General features: G+C 46.4%; 1 protein-coding gene across 3 annotated transcripts in view; it reads right to left on the bottom strand.

The window, feature by feature from the left end:
- LOC125453513 (NADPH oxidase 4) overlaps positions 1-11,520 on the bottom strand; it is a 172,365-nt gene extending 160,845 nt beyond the window's left edge. For 2 of the 3 annotated variants that reach the window (XM_048533215.2, XM_048533216.2), the window contains exons 1-2: positions 11,178-11,520; positions 10,926-11,021 (exon numbers count right to left, since the gene is read on the bottom strand). In XM_048533215.2, coding sequence (XP_048389172.1) covers positions 10,926-11,021; positions 11,178-11,234 — 153 coding nt within the window. In that variant the 5' untranslated portion in view covers positions 11,235-11,520. Of the gene's footprint in view, positions 1-10,925; positions 11,094-11,177 lie in introns of those variants that run through there. The other variant, XM_048533217.2, reaches the window with a different exon arrangement.
- Between the last annotated feature and the right edge of the window lie 6,479 nt (positions 11,521-17,999).

The raw sequence follows: 17,999 nt of genomic DNA, 5'->3' as shown, positions 1-17,999 counted from the left end.
TTGAGAACCTTTTTGGGGGCCCTTTTACAGATTAAGGGCACACTTTTGGTTCTGGTCTCTTATCAGAAGCAGTTGGTTCAATTACCATTGATTGTAGCAAAAGGCTTGAGCCCAAGCTTGAGGGGGCAAAATTGGTTGAGAAAGATTCAACTTGATTGGCTCAGTTTTTTTTATTAGAAAACAGCTGACTGAGTGAAGTCCTAATGAAATACCCAGATGTCTTTCAGCAAGGTCGAGGGACTATCAAAGGGACCAAGGTCACTTTACATGTTGACCAAGAAGCAATTTCATGATTCTGCAAGGTTTGCTCAGTGTCTCACTTGCAAAAGTACAGGCAGAAATCAGAAAGCAAAGGAATAATCAAACCAGTAGAATTTGCAGAAATGGTTGCAGCAATTTTGAAGCATGTTAGATCAGTTCCATTGTCGGGTGTTTAAACAAATGGCAAACTGCTTTTCACAGCTGGATAAATACCCAATTCCCCCACCAAGAGGACACACGTGGAGGCTGGCCTTTACGAAACTGGACATGAGCCATATATACCTGCAACTGCGATTAGATGAGGACTTCCAAAAGTATATTACAGTTAATACCCATAAGGGTTTGTGCCAATAAGAGTCTGCCTTTTAGGGTATAATCAACCTGCACCACTTCCAGCAGACAACAGAATATTTTACAAGGTCTACTCTGGGTTGCCAATTATTTGGATGATCAGCTAACAACTGGGAAGACCACAAAGAACACTTAGTCAGCTTGGACATGGTGCTTATATGTTCCTCCAAGACGGTGTAACCTTTGGAATGGAAAAATCTGTGTTCCAGGCACCCCAGGTGGCCTATTAGTCTTACAGACCAGGTTACGTCTGTTGGATGATAAGTGGAGGGTGATCAAAGGTGCCCCAGATTCCACATCTGTTCCAGAGCCTAGGTTTTTCCTTGGGTCAGTGAATTATCATGGAAAATTTGTAAGTAAATTTACTTCCATCTTGGCACCCTTGTCTGCCTCTGAAACTAGGTCAGCCTTGGAAAGGGTCTCATAGCCAAGAACTAGCCCTCGGGGAAGAGAAGCAGCTATCATCTAAGGTATTGCCACAATATGATCCCAAGCAAGATGTGGTACAGACATGCAATGCCTCCCCGTATAGTATCAGAGTGTTGGCTCACTGGTACCCCAGCAGAGAGCAACGCTCAATAACACAAGCTTCCTGGACTTCAGCTGAGGCTAAGCAAAAATATGCCCTGATGATAAAAAACAAAGGTTTGGCAGTTATGGAGTGAAAACATTCCACCACTACCTTTTTTGTTCAAAAATAGGTGCAAATTTCTAATAGTAATGGGCCACAAACCCCTGCTAGGGCAAACTAAAGAGCACAGGGCTATGCTCCCCAAAACTTCAGGTCAAAATTCAGTGGAAGTTTCTCATTCCGACTGCGTCAAAATTACAAGTTGTAACACTACGTGGGAGGCCATGTGGCAAATGCAGGTGCCTTGTGCTATCTCCTACTGTCTGATACACGACTGGTTGTACCACCTCTAGCAGACTCTGTTCTGGTTTTAAACTTTCTGGACACCCTTCCAGTCACAATTAACAATATCAGGCTGTGGACACACAGATCCAGTCCTGGCAGAACTAAAATAACTGGTGGTAATGGTGGGGAGGGGGCTGGATCAAAAGAAAGGGGGGTTATGGTAATGGGTGGGGGGGAAAGAAAGAAAGGGGGTCTGGTGGTGGGGAGAAAGTGGTCATCACAACCAGAATTAAAACCTTTCTGGACCCGATGAGACCATATCACTGTAGAGGTCGGCTCATTATTATGGGGCGCAAGTGTGAATGTCTCAAGCAAAGGTAGTTGCCAGACACTGGCTGAATTCCTCCACTGTCATCCAAGGGCTTCTAAAATGAAGATGTTGGTGAAATGTTGTGTCTACTGGCCAGGATTGGATGCTGACATGTTGGTGTGGCAGTGAATGCCAACAAGGACAGAAACTGTTAGCAGCTCCACCAAATTTGTGGCAATGACCAGGTAAACCAGACTTTGTTACACCTTGAGTATGCTAGTCCTTTCGTGGGTTCGATGTTCTTAGTCACTGTGGACACCCACTCAAAGTGGCTGGATGTGCATTGAGTCCATTTGTCAAACGTCGGGAGGGCAATTGAAAAGCTGCAAGCATCTTTTGCATTACACCATCTCAGATGTTATTCATGGACAGCATGCCATCACTTAGCAGGAAGTTTGAGAATTTCTGAAGGTCAAACGGCATATGCCATGTAAGGATAGCTCCGTACATTCCATCACCCGATGGCTGGGTGGAAACAGCAGTCCAAATTTTGAAGGCAAGCTTAAGGAAACAGCCTGCAGCTTCACTCAATACCAAACTATTCCTGTTCCTAATTGTTGGACTACCCCTTAAGCAAATAGAAGGACAGCTCCAGGAGAGTTGTTAATTGTTTGCGGGTGGGGGGTGGAATTCCACATCAAGTTAAACTGAACTTCCCGAATCTGGAGTGAGCACGGGGCTAGGGGTGTGAAACAGCATCAGGAATGCCAATGCCAGAAGCAAGATTTCTGCTGAGAGAGAGGGAGGCAGGTGAGTGAACAAAATTTAGTGCCAGGACCATTCCTGTGGTTCTGTATGGGTAACAGGCACAGCTGACAGGAGGTCAGGTCCCATGATACATGAAGTCCAGGTCAAAGACACAGACATAACCAAGCACGTGGTCTACATGAAAGCTACAACTACAACCTCAACCCCTCAGAACATGCAGCAATACTGTCAGAACCCAGGGGTTCTCTGTCTCTGCTTTGTGTCCAACAAACCTCCGAGAATGATATGGACATAGACGTCACGGCCTCAACACTTACCACCAAAAGTAGACGAATTTCTTCGGAAACGCAAGAGACAGGCTATAATCCAGTACATGCTGCAAGTATCCGAGGCAAAAATCAGAAGAATCCAATCTGGTGCAGAAATGCCCTAGGAAACGAACAGGCCTATGTTCTAGGCCTTAAGTGGGAAGGGATGCAGTGATTGGAATGAGGTCAGCCAGATGGACCTCATAGAATGAGTTCCCCAATTTGATTTGGGGCTGTAAATAATGGGTGACTTGGTGACAAGATACTGACCTTCATGGAGTTATTTCCGAGGGACTGAATGGTAACGGGACAAGAGACATCCACAAACAATCAGTATATAAAACTTTGCTTGCTCATCTCCCAGATTGCTTTCCAATACTACAGAACAGAGCTGATTGGCTGCACTCTCTGATCTAGTTGCGTGTATGGCTTGTTCATGTTAAAGCTAGCTTACATTTCTAATTTCAGTCTGCAGCGGAATACCTGGGGGTGCATTCTGGCAGTAGCAGGTGCTCGAGCTGTCTAAGCTCCTGCCCTCTTGGGAGCCCTTCAGTCAGGAAAGGCTGTGAAATGTTATGTCTCTATAGATGGCCAGGAGGCCCTTTTAACGCATGCAATGCAAACTGAATGGAAATAGACAAAGACTGATTCAAATAATGATCAGGGAACTGCAGATGCTGGATAATCCAAGATAACAAGGTGTAGAGCTAGATGAACACAGCAGGCCAAGCAGCATCAGAGGAGCAGGAAGGCTGATGTTTCGGGCCTCGACCCTCCTTCAGACGGCCTGCTGTGTTCATCTAGCTCTACACCTTGTTATCTCAGAATGACAGTGATTTTGTTTTGTGTCTACAACTCAACATCCATTGCTTCCTTGACTCTAAACAGTCTAATCTTCTATGCTTTAAGGTATCCAGGAATTGCCACCTGGTCAGCCAATGCAGCCTCAGTCTAAGCAAAAGCAGGCTTTTGACTGGGATGCACTGTCACTTAATACTAGGATGGAGAGAGGTTTAGAATGGCTGGATGATCAACATCTGGTAAGTCACCACACACACAAGGAGGTTGCAGCCTAGCCAAGGGCCAAGGATGCCATCTGATGTGAACTTATCTGAGGACTAGATTAGAGGCAGAGTCTGGCAAGGCCAACAGGAGCCCTGATGGAGCATACTGATGAGTGTGCACATAAATGCTTGGTGTTGGTTTGCCTAAAGGTTTTGCCTATAATTATAGATTTTCATAAGTGATAGAAAGCTTTGTGCTGACCAGGTGCTCAAACCAAACTTGAGCAGTCAGAAGTATCTAATTTGACAGTCTCAAGCAAAGACTTTTAAATATTGTTGGTGGTGAGGGACTCAAGTAGCCAAACCTATGCTCAGCTGAGTGTATTTGAGGGCACTAATAGGACCAGTCCAGGCAGGGAGGGTGTTCTTACAAGCAGCCACAGTTGTCCCTACCTCTGTAGCAGGAGGTCCAGGTTCAAGCTGCACATGCTCCAGAAGTGTAACAGCTCTGAACAGGTTGATTTGAAGAATGGTGTTAAATGCTAAGCTGTATCATAAACAATCCATTCTGTGTGCTTCTTGTACACATTCCAGATCCATGACGTTTCTGTTCCCAGACATGATACAAAACAAGCCATGCAGAAAATAGGAAGAATAATAAATGCCATTTTCAATACTGATGGGCTACTACAGCATCAGTATCTCTTAGGAACAGCTGAGGTTTGCGGGCAGTTTTCTTCAATTAAAATATCCTCGATAGACCAGCATAAAGGAAACTAAAGCATTCAATCGTTTCTGCAGAATGTGACAATATCATGCAAAAACTGAAAGGGCTTAAAACCAATGGTAGTTCTGAAATATTTTGGGAGAAGTTGGGATTATAGATTAAACATAATGTAAGTAAGTAGTGGAACAGGGTTTACTGATATAGTCTTCCCCCAGTACCTATGTTCTGAAAATAACTGCCTCATTTAATTAGATCATTGTTAATCAGAAACTCAACCCATTTACTTGTCCATGTCCCATATATCTTGGTTTGCTTAAATAACAGGAATCTGCTGAGTAACAGTAACTTGCACTTACATTAGCAGCTTTAACACAATAAAAAATACCAAGGTACAGGAGTATGAACCCCAATAAAGAACAGCACCAAACCATACCAGCAGTTAAGTTTTAAAAGCTGCTTCCCAGAGAGAATTGTAGATAACACCCTCACCAGAGAAGTATTTCCTGAATCCTCCACTATGTAGCCTAACCTAAAATTTAAGGTTATGGCTCCTTGTTCAGTTTCTTCCAAACCATTTCTAATAAATAATCAAAATAATCTGATTAGTTTACTTTTATTTCTGAAGCAGTAGTGTTGCTGCTGTAGTAAAATCAAAATATTAACACACCAAATCAGTACTACTAACTTTTTATACACATGAAGACCAAAAGCAGGAGAGTTTCCTCAAAGATGGAGAAAGTACTCAGCATGAAAGGTTATTCTGGCTAGAAAGTCAACATCTGATTTTTAATGTTTAAATATGATTTTATCCTTGGACATTTTTAAATAATTTTTCCTCAAATGCTTTTGATACTTTGTCAATTTCCTTTAAGCACCCTACAATTAAACAAAATTCACTAGTTTATTTAAACACAGACTAAGTGTTTTTGCAAGCTGGTTTAATGCAACAGGAAAAATTTTCCCAGTTTTAGAAATAGTCACCCTTTTCCCAAACACATCCATAAGAAAAACATTGCCAATTGGTTAGTATTTTGAATATGTCACAGGAAACTAGAGAATACAAAAGCTGTCATTGCAGGACACTGTTAGAGTTCTTGTGGATATTACCTCCAGAAACATATCTAATTTTCATTTGCTTATATGTATCTTCAACATCCTGTCATAATGCTTATGGAGACAAACTAGAGACAAAGGAGACACAACTACTGTTCCGAAGAAGGGGTCACTGGACCCAAAACATTAAGTGTTTTCTCTCCACATGCTGCTAGACCTGCTGAGATTTTCCAGCTATCTCCGTGACTCCCTTGTCCGCTCCACACTCCCCTCCAACCCTAACACACCCAGCACCTTCCCCTGCAACCGCAGGAAGTGCAACACTTGCCCCCACACCACCTCCCTCACCCCTATCCCAGGCCCCAAGAGGACTTTCCATATTAAGCAGATGTTCACCTGCACATCTGCCAATGTGGTATACTGTATCCACTGTACCCAGTGTGGCTTCCTCTACATTGGGGAAACCAAGCGGAGGCTTGGGGACCGCTTTGCAGAACGCCTCTGCTCAGTTCGCAATGAACAACTGCACCTCCCAGTCACAAACCATTTTAACTCCCCCTCCCATTCCTTAGACGACATGTCCATCATGGGCCTCCTGCAGTGCCACAATGATGCCACCCGAAGGTTGCAAGAACAGCAACTCATATTCCGCTTGGGAACTCAGCAGCCCAATGGTATCAATGTGGACTTCACAAGCTTCAAAATCTCCCCTTCCTCCACTGCATCCCAAAACCAGCCCAGCTCATCCCCTCCCCCCACTGCATCCCAAAACCAGCTCAGCCTGTCCCTGCCTCCCTGATCTGTTCTTTCTCTCACCTATCCCTTCCTCCCACCTCAAGCCACACCTCCATTTCCTACCTAACCTCATCCCACCTCCTTGACCTTCCGTCTTCCCTGGACTGACCTATACCCGCCCTACCTCCCCACGTATCTTTTCTCTCCATCTTCGGTCCACTTCCCCCTCTCTCCCCCTATTTATTCCAGAACCCCTCTCCCCATCCCCCTCTCTGAAGGAGGGTCTAGGCCCGAAACATCAGCTTTTGTGCTCCTGAGATGCTTGGCCTGCTGTGTTCATCCAGCTCCACACTTTGTTATCTGAGATTTTCCAGCTATTTGTTTTTGTTTGATTTCCAGCATCCGCAATTCTTTTGGCCTTTTATTTAGTGCTGTACCTCTGGCTGTCTGCAAGTTTATTAAAAACAGTAATACCCAAAGTAGATAATAAAATGTGAGGCTGGATGAACACAGCAGGCCAAGCAGCATCTCAGGAGCACAAAAGCTGACGTTTCGGGCCTAGACCCTTCATCAGAGAGGGGGATGGGGGGAGGGAACTGGAATAAATAGGGAGAGAGGGGGAGGCGGACCGAAGATGGAGAGTAAAGAAGATAGGTGGAGAGGGTGTAGGTGGGGAGGTAGGGAGGGGATAGGTCAGTCCAGGGAAGACGGACAGGTCAAGGAGGTGGGATGAGGTTAGTAGGTAGCTGGGGGTGCGGCTGGGGGTGGGAGGAAGGGATGGGTGAGAGGAAGAACCGGTTAGGGAGGCAGAGACAGGTTGGACTGGTTTTGGGATGCAGTGGGTGGGGGGGGAAGAGCTGGGCTGGTTGTGTGGTGCAGTGGGGGGAGGGGATGAACTGGGCTGGTTTAGGGATGCAGTGGGGGAAGGGGAGATTTTGAAACTGGTGAAGTCCACATTGATACCATATGGCTGCAGGGTTCCCAGGCGGAATATGAGTTGCTGTTCCTGCAACCTTCGGGTGGCATCATTATGGCAGTGCAGGAGGCCCATGATGGACATGTCATCAAGAGAATGGGAGGGGGAGTGGAAATGGTATGCGACTGGGAGGTGCAGTTGTTTGTTACGAACTGAGCGGAGGTGTTCTGCAAAGCGGTCCCCAAGCCTCCGCTTGGTTTCCCCAATGTAGAGGAAGCCGCACCGGGTACAGTGGATGCAGTATACCACATTGGCAGATGTGCAGGTGAACCTCTGCTTAATGTGGAATGTCATCTTGGGGCCTGGGATGGGGGTGAGGGAGGAGGTGTGGGGACAAGTGTAGCATTTCCTGCGGTTGCAGGGGAAGGTGCCGGGTATGGTGGGGTTGGAGGGCAGTGTGGAGCGAACAAGGGAGTCACGGAGAGAGTGGTCTCTCCGGAAAGCAGATAGGGGAGGGGATGGAAAAATGTCTTGGGTGGTGGGGTCGGATTGTAAATGGCGGAAGTGTCGGAGGATAATGCGTTGTATCCGGAGGTTGGTAGGGTGGTGTGTGAGAACGAGGGGGATCCTCTTGGGGCGGTTGTGGCGGGGGCGGGGTGTGAGGGATGTGTCGCGGGAGATGCGGGAGACGCGGTCAAGGGCGTTCTCAATCACCGTGGGGGGAAAGTTGCGGTCCTTAAAGAACTTGGACATCTGGGATGTGCGGGAGTGGAATGTCTTATCGTGGGAGCAGATGCGGCGGAGGCGGAGGAATTGGGAATAGGGGATGGAATTTTTGCAGGAGGGTGGGTGGGAGGAGGTGTATTCTAGGTAGCTGTGGGAGTCCCCACAGCTACCTAGAATACACCTCCTCCCACCCACCCTCCTGCAAAAATTCCATCCCCTATTCCCAATTCCTCCGCCTCCGCCGCATCTGCTCCCACGATAAGACATTCCACTCCCGCACATCCCAGATGTCCAAGTTCTTTAAGGACCGCAACTTTCCCCCCACGGTGATTGAGAACGCCCTTGACCGCGTCTCCCGCATCTCCCGCGACACATCCCTCACACCCCGCCCCCGCCACAACCGCCCCAAGAGGATCCCCCTCGTTCTCACACACCACCCTACCAACCTCCGGATACAACGCATTATCCTCCGACACTTCCGCCATTTACAATCCGTCCCCACCACCCAAGACATTTTTCCATCCCCTCCCCTATCTGCTTTCCGGAGAGACCACTCTCTCCGTGACTCCCTTGTTCGCTCCACACTGCCCTCCAACCCCACCATACCCGGCACCTTCCCCTGCAACCGCAGGAAATGCTACACTTGTCCCCACACCTCCTCCCTCACCCCCATCCCAGGCCCCAAGATGACATTCCACATTAAGCAGAGGTTCACCTGCACATCTGCCAATGTGGTATACTGCATCCACTGTACCCGGTGCGGCTTCCTCTACATTGGGGAAACCAAGCGGAGGCTTGGGGACCGCTTTGCAGAACACCTCCGCTCAGTTCGTAACAAACAACTGCACCTCCCAGTCGCATACCATTTCCACTCCCCCTCCCATTCTCTTGATGACATGTCCATCATGGGCCTCCTGCACTGCCATAATGATGCCACCCGAAGGTTGCAGGAACAGCAACTCATATTCCGCCTGGGAACCCTGCAGCCATATGGTATCAATGTGGACTTCACCAGTTTCAAAATCTCCCCTTCCCCCACTGCATCCCTAAACCAGCCCAGTTCATCCCCTCCCCCCACTGCACCACACAACCAGCCCAGCTCTTCCCCCCCACCCACTGCATCCCAAAACCAGTCCAACCTGTCTCTGCCTCCCTAACCGGTTCTTCCTCTCACCCATCCCTTCCTCCCACCCCAAGCCGCACCCCCAGCTACCTACTAACCTCATCCCACCTCCTTGACCTGTCCGTCTTCCCTGGACTGACCTATCCCCTCCCTACCTCCCCACCTACACCCTCTCCACCTATCTTCTTTACTCTCCATCTTCGGTCCGCCTCCCCCTCTCTCCCTATTTATTCCAGTTCCCTCCCCCCATCCCCCTCTCTGATGAAGGGTCTAGGCCCGAAACGTCAGCTTTTGTGCTCCCGAGATGCTGCTTGGCCTGCTGTGTTCATCCAGCCTCACATTTTATTATCTTGGAATCTCCAGCATCTGCAGTTCCCATTATCTCTAATACCCAAAGTAGAACCACTTTGAAATCTCAGCATTTTGGTTATAACATTGAACCTCAAAACTTAGTGATCTGTTTCTATCACAAAGGGTTGGCACAGTGGTTAGCATTGCTGCCTCATAGCACCAGGTACTTGGGTTCAATTCCACCCTTGAGTGACTGTCTGTCTGGGTGGAGTTTGCATTCTCCCCATGTCTGTGTGGGTTTCCTCCAGGGACTCTGCTTTCTTCCCACAGTCCAAACATGTGCAAGACTAGGTGGATTGACCATGCTAAATTGTCTATAGTGCTGAAGGATGTGTAGATTAGGTGGATTATAGAGGGATGGGTCTGGGTGGGATGCTGCAAGGGTTGGCGTGGACCTGTTGGGCCAAAATGGCCTGTTTCCACACTGTAGGGATTCTATGAATATACAAAATAGAGGCATTTTTGAAAGTGACCATCTGTCTGAATTGAAGTGTTGAGTGGAAACAAAACAAAATTTAATGCTTAGATTTAGTTAACCTGCCACATCAGGGGCATTTAAACAGTCCTTGGATAAGCAGATGGATGATGATGGGACAGCGTAGGGAGATGGGCTTAGATAGTTCACAGGTCGGCACAACATCAAGGGCCAAAGGGCCTGTTCTGTACTGTATTGTTCTATGTTCTATAGCCAATATTACCCATTACACAAAAGTTATTAGCCCAGCCAGGCCAACCAAGTCTAAAGAAAACACAGGCCACATTTCGGATTAACACTTCGAAAACCCTGCACCTCTCCTGACCACAGTTGCTTTGCACCAACCTTAATGAAATCCAATTTGGATAAAACATAGTTACTCAGTAGCACAAACGTTTTCACATTGTAGAGCTTCTTCCTGGTTTATTTCCAGGAGAGTTTACACGCATTGCACGTAGCCAGGAGTTTGGTGATTTAAACCATACTATTGTGATATTCTTTCACAATGTTCATTGTACTGACACAATTAGGTACAAATTTATTCCAAATATCATCATTTAGTACACTCCCTGCCTATTTCCTTTGTAACCAAAAGAGAGTTTGAGCCCACGACTAGTTCTTTACACATGCTCCAAACATAAAAGGATTCACCAACTTCAGGCCACTGTCCTTTTCTTTCCGGTCACTGTACCAACGAGAATTAATCGACCTTACAATTAATACACTAATTATATGAGAATGCCAACTTTACTGTTTAAAATATTTGATTGTTCGGTCACAGGGTTCATGATACCGACTTTCTATTGTTCGGAAACAGCCTGTTCAAAAGACAGGGAGCTGCTCACTGGCAAAAGCTCATCTGTCAGACTCACAGCACCGCCGCCCCCCCCCCCCCCCCCCCCCACGCCACCAAAGAAGCTTCTCCATGAGTAGACAGAAACGGATCTTTTGTTCTACTTACCCCAAGCATCCGATGCAAGTAATAATACTGTGTACCGTAGTAATAAAGCGTAAAGGTTTTCCAAAACAGCACCACGTTCACCGCCAACCAGAAAAGCTGAAAGGGAGAAGGAGGAAAGAAAAATGCTGCTGCTTTAAAATCAAATCTATGCTATTTGAACAGTGGAGATTGCCGATTCGCCTACTTCAGAAAGTTTTTAAATGCTTTGTAATTCTCAGAGCGAGGAGCGTTTTTTGTCATCGCCAGCCCTACCAAAAACAGATGTTTTCCGCCCTCGTTGGACAGCCAGCTTCTGCAGGACAAAGCCATGGTACAGCGCTTTGTGAATGCTTGCCTTCCTCTCAAGCTTTGGGTTCCCGGCTCCACGGCGTTAAATACCTTCCCAGATTCCGAGCTGCAATGGCGCTCTTCCGCCCCTTGTTTCTCTTTGATTTCCAGGATTTTGTTGTGGGTACATTTCCTGGCATAGGTCAGAAGCGGCAACTTCTGCCTTCGGGACGAAACTCACTCAACAGCATCTTTAAAAGTTGTAAAATAACGGCGGCGCGGGAGGGAAGGAACTGAGAAGCATCGGAAAGGCGGGGTGGGGGAGGAATTGATGTGGGGGTTGGGAGTGGAGACAGCAGTCTAAAGAAACAAACCAACGTGGTCTTCTTTAAGTATCACCAGAATGACTCAAAACAGAATCACTGGCTTGAGAGAATTAGAATACAAGAGGTCATGAAAATGTTTAGAAAAACTGAATTTGGGGACAAAATAGCTGCACAAAAATAGATGAAATGCAGCTCGTATATGGCATTAACGTTGTGGTGTAAACGCGAGCATCCAATGTCTGAAGTCACCAGCAGGTAATTTTCACTCAGTACATCATCACATGTAGGTAGAAAGCCAAATGAAACTGATAACAGCGAGCGATCTTGAGGCGCAGCGATAGTGTCCTTACTTCTCGACCAGGAGGTGTACTTTCAAATCTCCTGTCCTTGCGTTGTGCCACATAACAAGTTGATTAAAAATAATTTTATAGCCGAACAGAGCAACAGGTATACAGCAGTATTTTGTTTTTCAGAAGACAGTCTGCTTGGAAATACAGATATGACTACTATTTCTGATTTAATAAATCATGTCAAGTAATAGATAGTGGTAATATCACTGAGCTAGTATCTTTCTTTTATTCATTCACAGGATCAGGGTGTCACTGATTAGTCCTGCATTAATTGCCTATCTGAAATGGCCCTGAGGGCAGTTTGGAGGTGATCACATGGCTGTGGATTTGGAATCACCTGTAGGCCAGACCAGGTAAGGATGGTAATTTCCTTCCTAAAAGGACATAGTTCATTGTTAGACTCTTAATTCCAGATTTTTATTGCATTCAAATTCCTCCATCTACTGATCTGAGAACATTAACAACAAAAACAGAAATTGCTGGAAAAGCTCAGCAGGTCCAGTAGCATCTATGGACAGGATTTACAGTTAACATGTCAGGGTGAGTGATCCTTCAGAACGCCAAAACTTTGCCAGAACGTTTTCTGGTCCTGTAGATTAACAGTCCAGCAATAACATCACAAGATCACCTTTCCAGATCTCCACACTCATGTTTTGGACACAGGTTTGAAATTCACCTTGGCAGCTGGTAGAAGTTTTAATTTAATAAATCTGGTATATAAAGTTGGTCTGTTGCTGGGAGTCAACTGCTATTGAGTATTCACCAATGTCCCTCAGTGTAGGAAATCTGCCACTGCCATCATTAACTTGCCTGACATTTGTGACTTCAGATATAGTCAATATGATTGACTATTAACTGTCCTAGCAAACAAGGGAAAAGGATGGCAAACAAATGTTGGCTTTGCTGACACTCATGTCTTATGAAAGAATAAAATTAAATAAATAATTGAAGAGAAATAATTAGCGTGGAATCTTGATCAGCTGGACTAATGAGCCAAGGAGTAGCAGATACAGTTAATTTAGATAAATGTGAGATGTCACATTTTGGTAAGACAAACCAGGGCAGAACTTACACAGGTAGGGCCCTGGGGAGTTTTGTTGAACACATATCTTGGCGTCAAGTACATAGCTCTTTTAAAATAGATTCACAGGTAGACTGGGTGGTGAAGAAGTTTTTTTGGCATGCTCGCCTTCATTGGTCAGAGAATTAACTATAGGAGTTACAATTTCATGTTATGGTTGTACAGGATAGGTGGGAGAGGAGATGGACAGGTTATGTCAGGTCAATGAGGTAGGGTTGGTCATGGGTGAGGCTATTTTTTAGCACTGCATGTAATTTTGCTCACTCCAGTTTAGGAAGGATGTTATTAAATTGGAAAGGCTGCAGAGAAGATTTGCAAAGACATTACCAAGACTGGAGGGTTTGAGTTATAAGGAGAGTCTGGATAGGCTTTCCACGTAAGATGGCGGTTCAACTTCACTTCCATTAATGTGGTCTATTGCATCCACTGCTCCCAATGTGGCCTCCTCTACATCGGTGAGATCAAGTGGAGGCTTGAAGACCACTTTGTAGAACACCTGCTCTCTGTTTGCGACAAACGACAACACCTTCCGGTCGCGAACTATTTCAATTTCCACCCCGACCCGTGACATGCCCATCCTGAGCCTCCTCCAGTGTCACAATGACGCCACCGGAAACTGGAGGAGCAGCACCTCACATTCCACCTGGGGAGCCTACAGCCCAATGGCCTAAATATGGATTTTACCACATCTCCCCACCCATATCCTTATCCCATGACCAACCCTACCTCATTGACCTGACATAACCTGTCCATCTCCTCTCCCACCTATCCACTCCTCCCACTTCACTGACCACTCCCTACCTGCACTCAACTATCACCATCCCACCTACCTTCCTCAGCTCCATCCCTCCTCTCTCTCATTATTTCTGTGTTCCCTTCTCTACCCCCCATTTCTGAAAAAGCTTCCCAACACAAAACGTCAATTTTCCTTATCCTCTGATGCTAACTGGTCTGCTGTCTTCCTCTAGCTTCATGCTCTGTTATCTCTGACTCCAACACCAACAGTTTTTATTATCTCTGGATAGGCTGGGACAGTTTTTTTTTCCTCCTGGAGTGTAGGAGGTTGTGGAGGTGACTTCATACAGGTTCATCAAATCATGAGGGGCATAAATAAGGTAAATAACGTATCCCTTTTTCCCTAGGCTAGGGGAGTCCACAACTAGAGGGCATAGGTGGAAAGGGGAAAGATTTAAAAGGAATCTAAGGGATAGCTTTTTCACACAGATGTGTGCATATGGAATGAATTGCCAATGGAACTGGTGGAAGCAGACAGTTACAATATTTGAAAGACATGTGGACAGGTACATGAATAGGAAGGTTTTAGAGAGATGTGGGTCTATCAATCTCTGTCTTAAAAAATATTCAATGATCCCATCTCTGCCATGTTCTGAGTCAGAGTCCCAAAGTTGCACAACCCGCAGAGAGAAAAATCATTGGCCTGTTTCCATACTGTAGGGATTAATTGTGCCCAACAAATCCACATCACCCCTTTGAAGAGCATCCCACCCTGACTCAGTCCCCTAACCCTGCATTTTCCCCATATCTAACTCAAATGACCTAAATATTCCTGGATGCCGATGGCAATTTAACATGGCCAATCCACCTACCCTGCATATCTTTGGGCTGTGGGAGGAAACTGGAGCACCCAGAGGAGACCCACGCAGACACAGGGAAAATATGCAAACTCCGGACAGTCGCCCGAGGGTGGAATTGATCCAGATCCCTAGTGCTGTGAGGCAGCAGGTCTAACCACTGAGTCCCCCTGAAAACTTTAAGCCTGTTGCACCTGGTATTCCCAGGAGTCTTCCATCCAAATACTAATCAGGCCTGAGTCTGCTTAGCTTCTAAAATCAGACAAGAGCTAGTGTTTTTAGAATAGTATGGGCAGAGGCAAAAATTCCTCTGTTCAAAAAGGAGACTCCTAATTTTATAACAATGCCCCTGAACTGACCCATTAGAAGTAGCTTTCTTTCCACATCACCTTGTCAAGATCATTCATGATCTTATAACTTCAATCAAGTCACCCCTTACTTTTCTAAACTCCAAGGGAGACAAGTTAGCCTGGCCAACTTATCCTTATAAAACAAACCATTTATTGAATCATAGAACTACATCTAATGTATTTACATCCTTCCTTAAATAAGGAGGCTAAAACACAGTATTTGAGATAACAAGGTGTGGAGCTGGATGAACACAGAAGGCCAAGCAGCATCTTCGAAGCACAAAAGCTGACGTTTTGGGCCTAGACCCTTCATCAGAAATGAAGTGGGGGGTGAGGAGGAGGAGGAGGAGGAAAGAGAGAAGGTTCTGAAATAAATAGGGAGAGGGTGGAGATAGGTGAAGAGGAGGCAGACAAGTTAAAGGGGCGGGATGGAGCCTGTAGAGGTGAGTGTAAATGGGGAGGTAGGGAGGGCATAGGTCAGTCTGGGGAGGACGGACAGGTCAAGGGGGTAGGATGAGGTTAGTAGGTAGGAAATGGAGGTGTGGCTCGGAGGAGGGGATAGGTGAGAGGAAGAACAGGTTAGGGAGGCGGGTACGAGCTGGGTTGGTTTTGGGATGCAGTGGGGGGAGGGGAGATTTTGAAGCTTGTGAAATCCACATTGACGCCATTGAGCTGCAGGGTTCTCAAGCGGAATATGAGTTGCTGTTCCTGTAACCTTCGGATGGCATCATTGTGGCACTGCAGGAGGCTCAGGATGGACATGTCATCTAAGAAATGCAAGGGGGAGTTGAAATGGTTCACGACTGGGAGGTGCAGTTGTTTATTGCGAATCAAGCATAGATGTTCTACAAAGCAGTCCCCAAGCCTCCACTTTCTGCAAAGCAGTCCCCATACCACAGCCACACAGTGTTTGAGATTTGTTCTCACCAATGCCCTGAATAAATGAAGCATTTCATTCTTATGTTTATATTCAATTCCTCTCATTATGAAGGATAGTATCCCATTAGCCACCTTGATTACGTGCTAGATGCAGGAAGATGCAGAAAAGATGCAGGAACAATGTCCCCGAAGGGAGACGAGTCTAGAACCACGGTTCTTAGTTTAATGGTATATCTCAAAACTTGTTCAGGTATTATTACACACCTCTGGCGCAGGTGGGACTTGAATCTGGTCCTCCTGCTCAGAGGTAGGTACACTACCACTGCACCACAAGAACCCTCATACTACTATATTTAACGTTCAATTTTGAGCTTTGGGCATTTTTGGCAAGGTCAATACTAAGTGTCCGCTTCTAGGTTTCTTGAGTAAGGTACTGGTGAGCTGCCTCCTTAAACTGATGCGGTTCATGTAATAACAGTGTTCTGTCCGCACTGTAGATAGGAAGTAACATTGCTATGTATCCAACTCAAGTTGGTAGTTGGCTTAAAGGGGAACCTGCAAGTGGTGGTGTTCTGTGTATTTGCTGTCTTTGTCCTTCTAAGTAATATCTTTTCAATTCAACCTGTTCACAGATGTTATTTACCCTCCTCAGGAAATGGTGGGACTTGAACCAAAGTCCTCCTGACTAAGAGGTGGGGACACTATCACTACACTTCAGAAGCCCTGCATTACTACTTTACGCTTTTGTACTCTACATCTGAATTGTAAAGCTCATAGATATTTCTAAATATGTTCTGAGATGTTGTTACACACTTCTGCAACAAGTAGGGATTGAACCCAAGACTCTAGGCTCAAGGGTAGGGGCATGACCACTGAACTTCAACAGCCCAACACATTAGTCTTTTTTGTTTATTTTACCCTATTTTTCCTAACCAATCTGTTCAGAAGTGTGCAGTAACATTTCTGGAGCAAATGCGACTTGATCCTGGGCCTCACAATCAAAGGGTAGGAACACTACCACTGCACCACAAGAACCCAACATATTTTTCCTTTAAAGAACTCCACTAAATTAACGTTGTTATTTTCCTTTCAGGAAACCATGCATTCTTCTTGATTAAAGATAAGAAGGTGCAGAGCTGGATGAACACGGCAGGCCAGGCAGCATCAGAGGAGCAGGAAGGCTGACATTTCTGGCCTAGACCCTTCTTCAGAAATGGGGGAGGGAAAGGGGTTTCTGAAATAAATAGGGAGAGAGGGGGAGGAGGATAGAGGAGAAGATAGGTGGAGAGGAGAGACTGGTCAAAGAGGTGGGGATGGAGACAGTAAAAGTAAGTGTAGGTAAGGAGGAGCTAGGTCAGACCAGGGAGGATGGACAGGTCAATGGGGTGGGAGGAGGGTATAGGTAGGAGGAAGGTGGGGTTAGGTAGGTGGGGATGATCTGGGCTGGCTTTGGGATGCTGTAGGGGGAGGGGAGATTTTGAAGCTTGTGAAGTCCGTATTGATACCATTGGGCTGCAGGGTTTCCAAGCAGAATGAGTTACTGTTTCTGCAACCTTCGGGTAGCATTGTTATGGCACTGCAGGAGGCCCAGAATGGACATTTCGTCTGAGGAATCGGAGGCGAAGTTGAAATGGTTCGCGACTGGGAGGTGCAGTTGTTTAGTGCGAACCAAGCATAGGTGTTCTACAAAGTGGTCCCCAAGCCTCTGCTTAGTTTCCCCAATGTAGAGGAGGCCACAACGGGAACAGCGGATGCAGTATACCATATTAGCAGATGTGCAGGTGAAAGTCTGCTTAATGTGGAAAGTCTTCTTGGGACCTGAGGTGGGGGTGAGGGAGGTGTGGGGGCAGGTGTAGCACTTCCTGCAGTTGCAGGGAAAAGTGCCGGGTGTGGTGGGGCTGGAAAGGATTGTGGAGCAGACAATGGAGTCATGGAGAGACTGGTCCCTCCGGAAAGCAGGTAAGGGTGGAAAGGGAAAAATGTCTTTGGTGGGGTCCGATTGCAGATGGCGGAAATGTCGAAGGATGATGCATTGGATCCGGAGGTTGGTGGGGTGGTACGTGAGGACGAGGGGGATTCTGTTTTGGTTGTTATAGTGTGGAGGGGGTTTGAGGGATGAATTGCATAGACACGGTCAAGGGCGTTCTCGTCCACTGAGCGGGGGTGATGTTGCGGTCCTCGAAAAACGAGGACACCTGAGATGTACGGGAGTAGAATGCCTCATCCTGG

The sequence above is a fragment of the Stegostoma tigrinum genome, chromosome 6 (assembly GCF_030684315.1).
Source record: "Stegostoma tigrinum isolate sSteTig4 chromosome 6, sSteTig4.hap1, whole genome shotgun sequence".
Taxonomy (NCBI): domain Eukaryota; kingdom Metazoa; phylum Chordata; class Chondrichthyes; order Orectolobiformes; family Stegostomatidae; genus Stegostoma; species Stegostoma tigrinum.
Note: the sequence above shows the minus strand (reverse complement) of the source record. Positions and strands in the feature narration are given on the sequence as shown.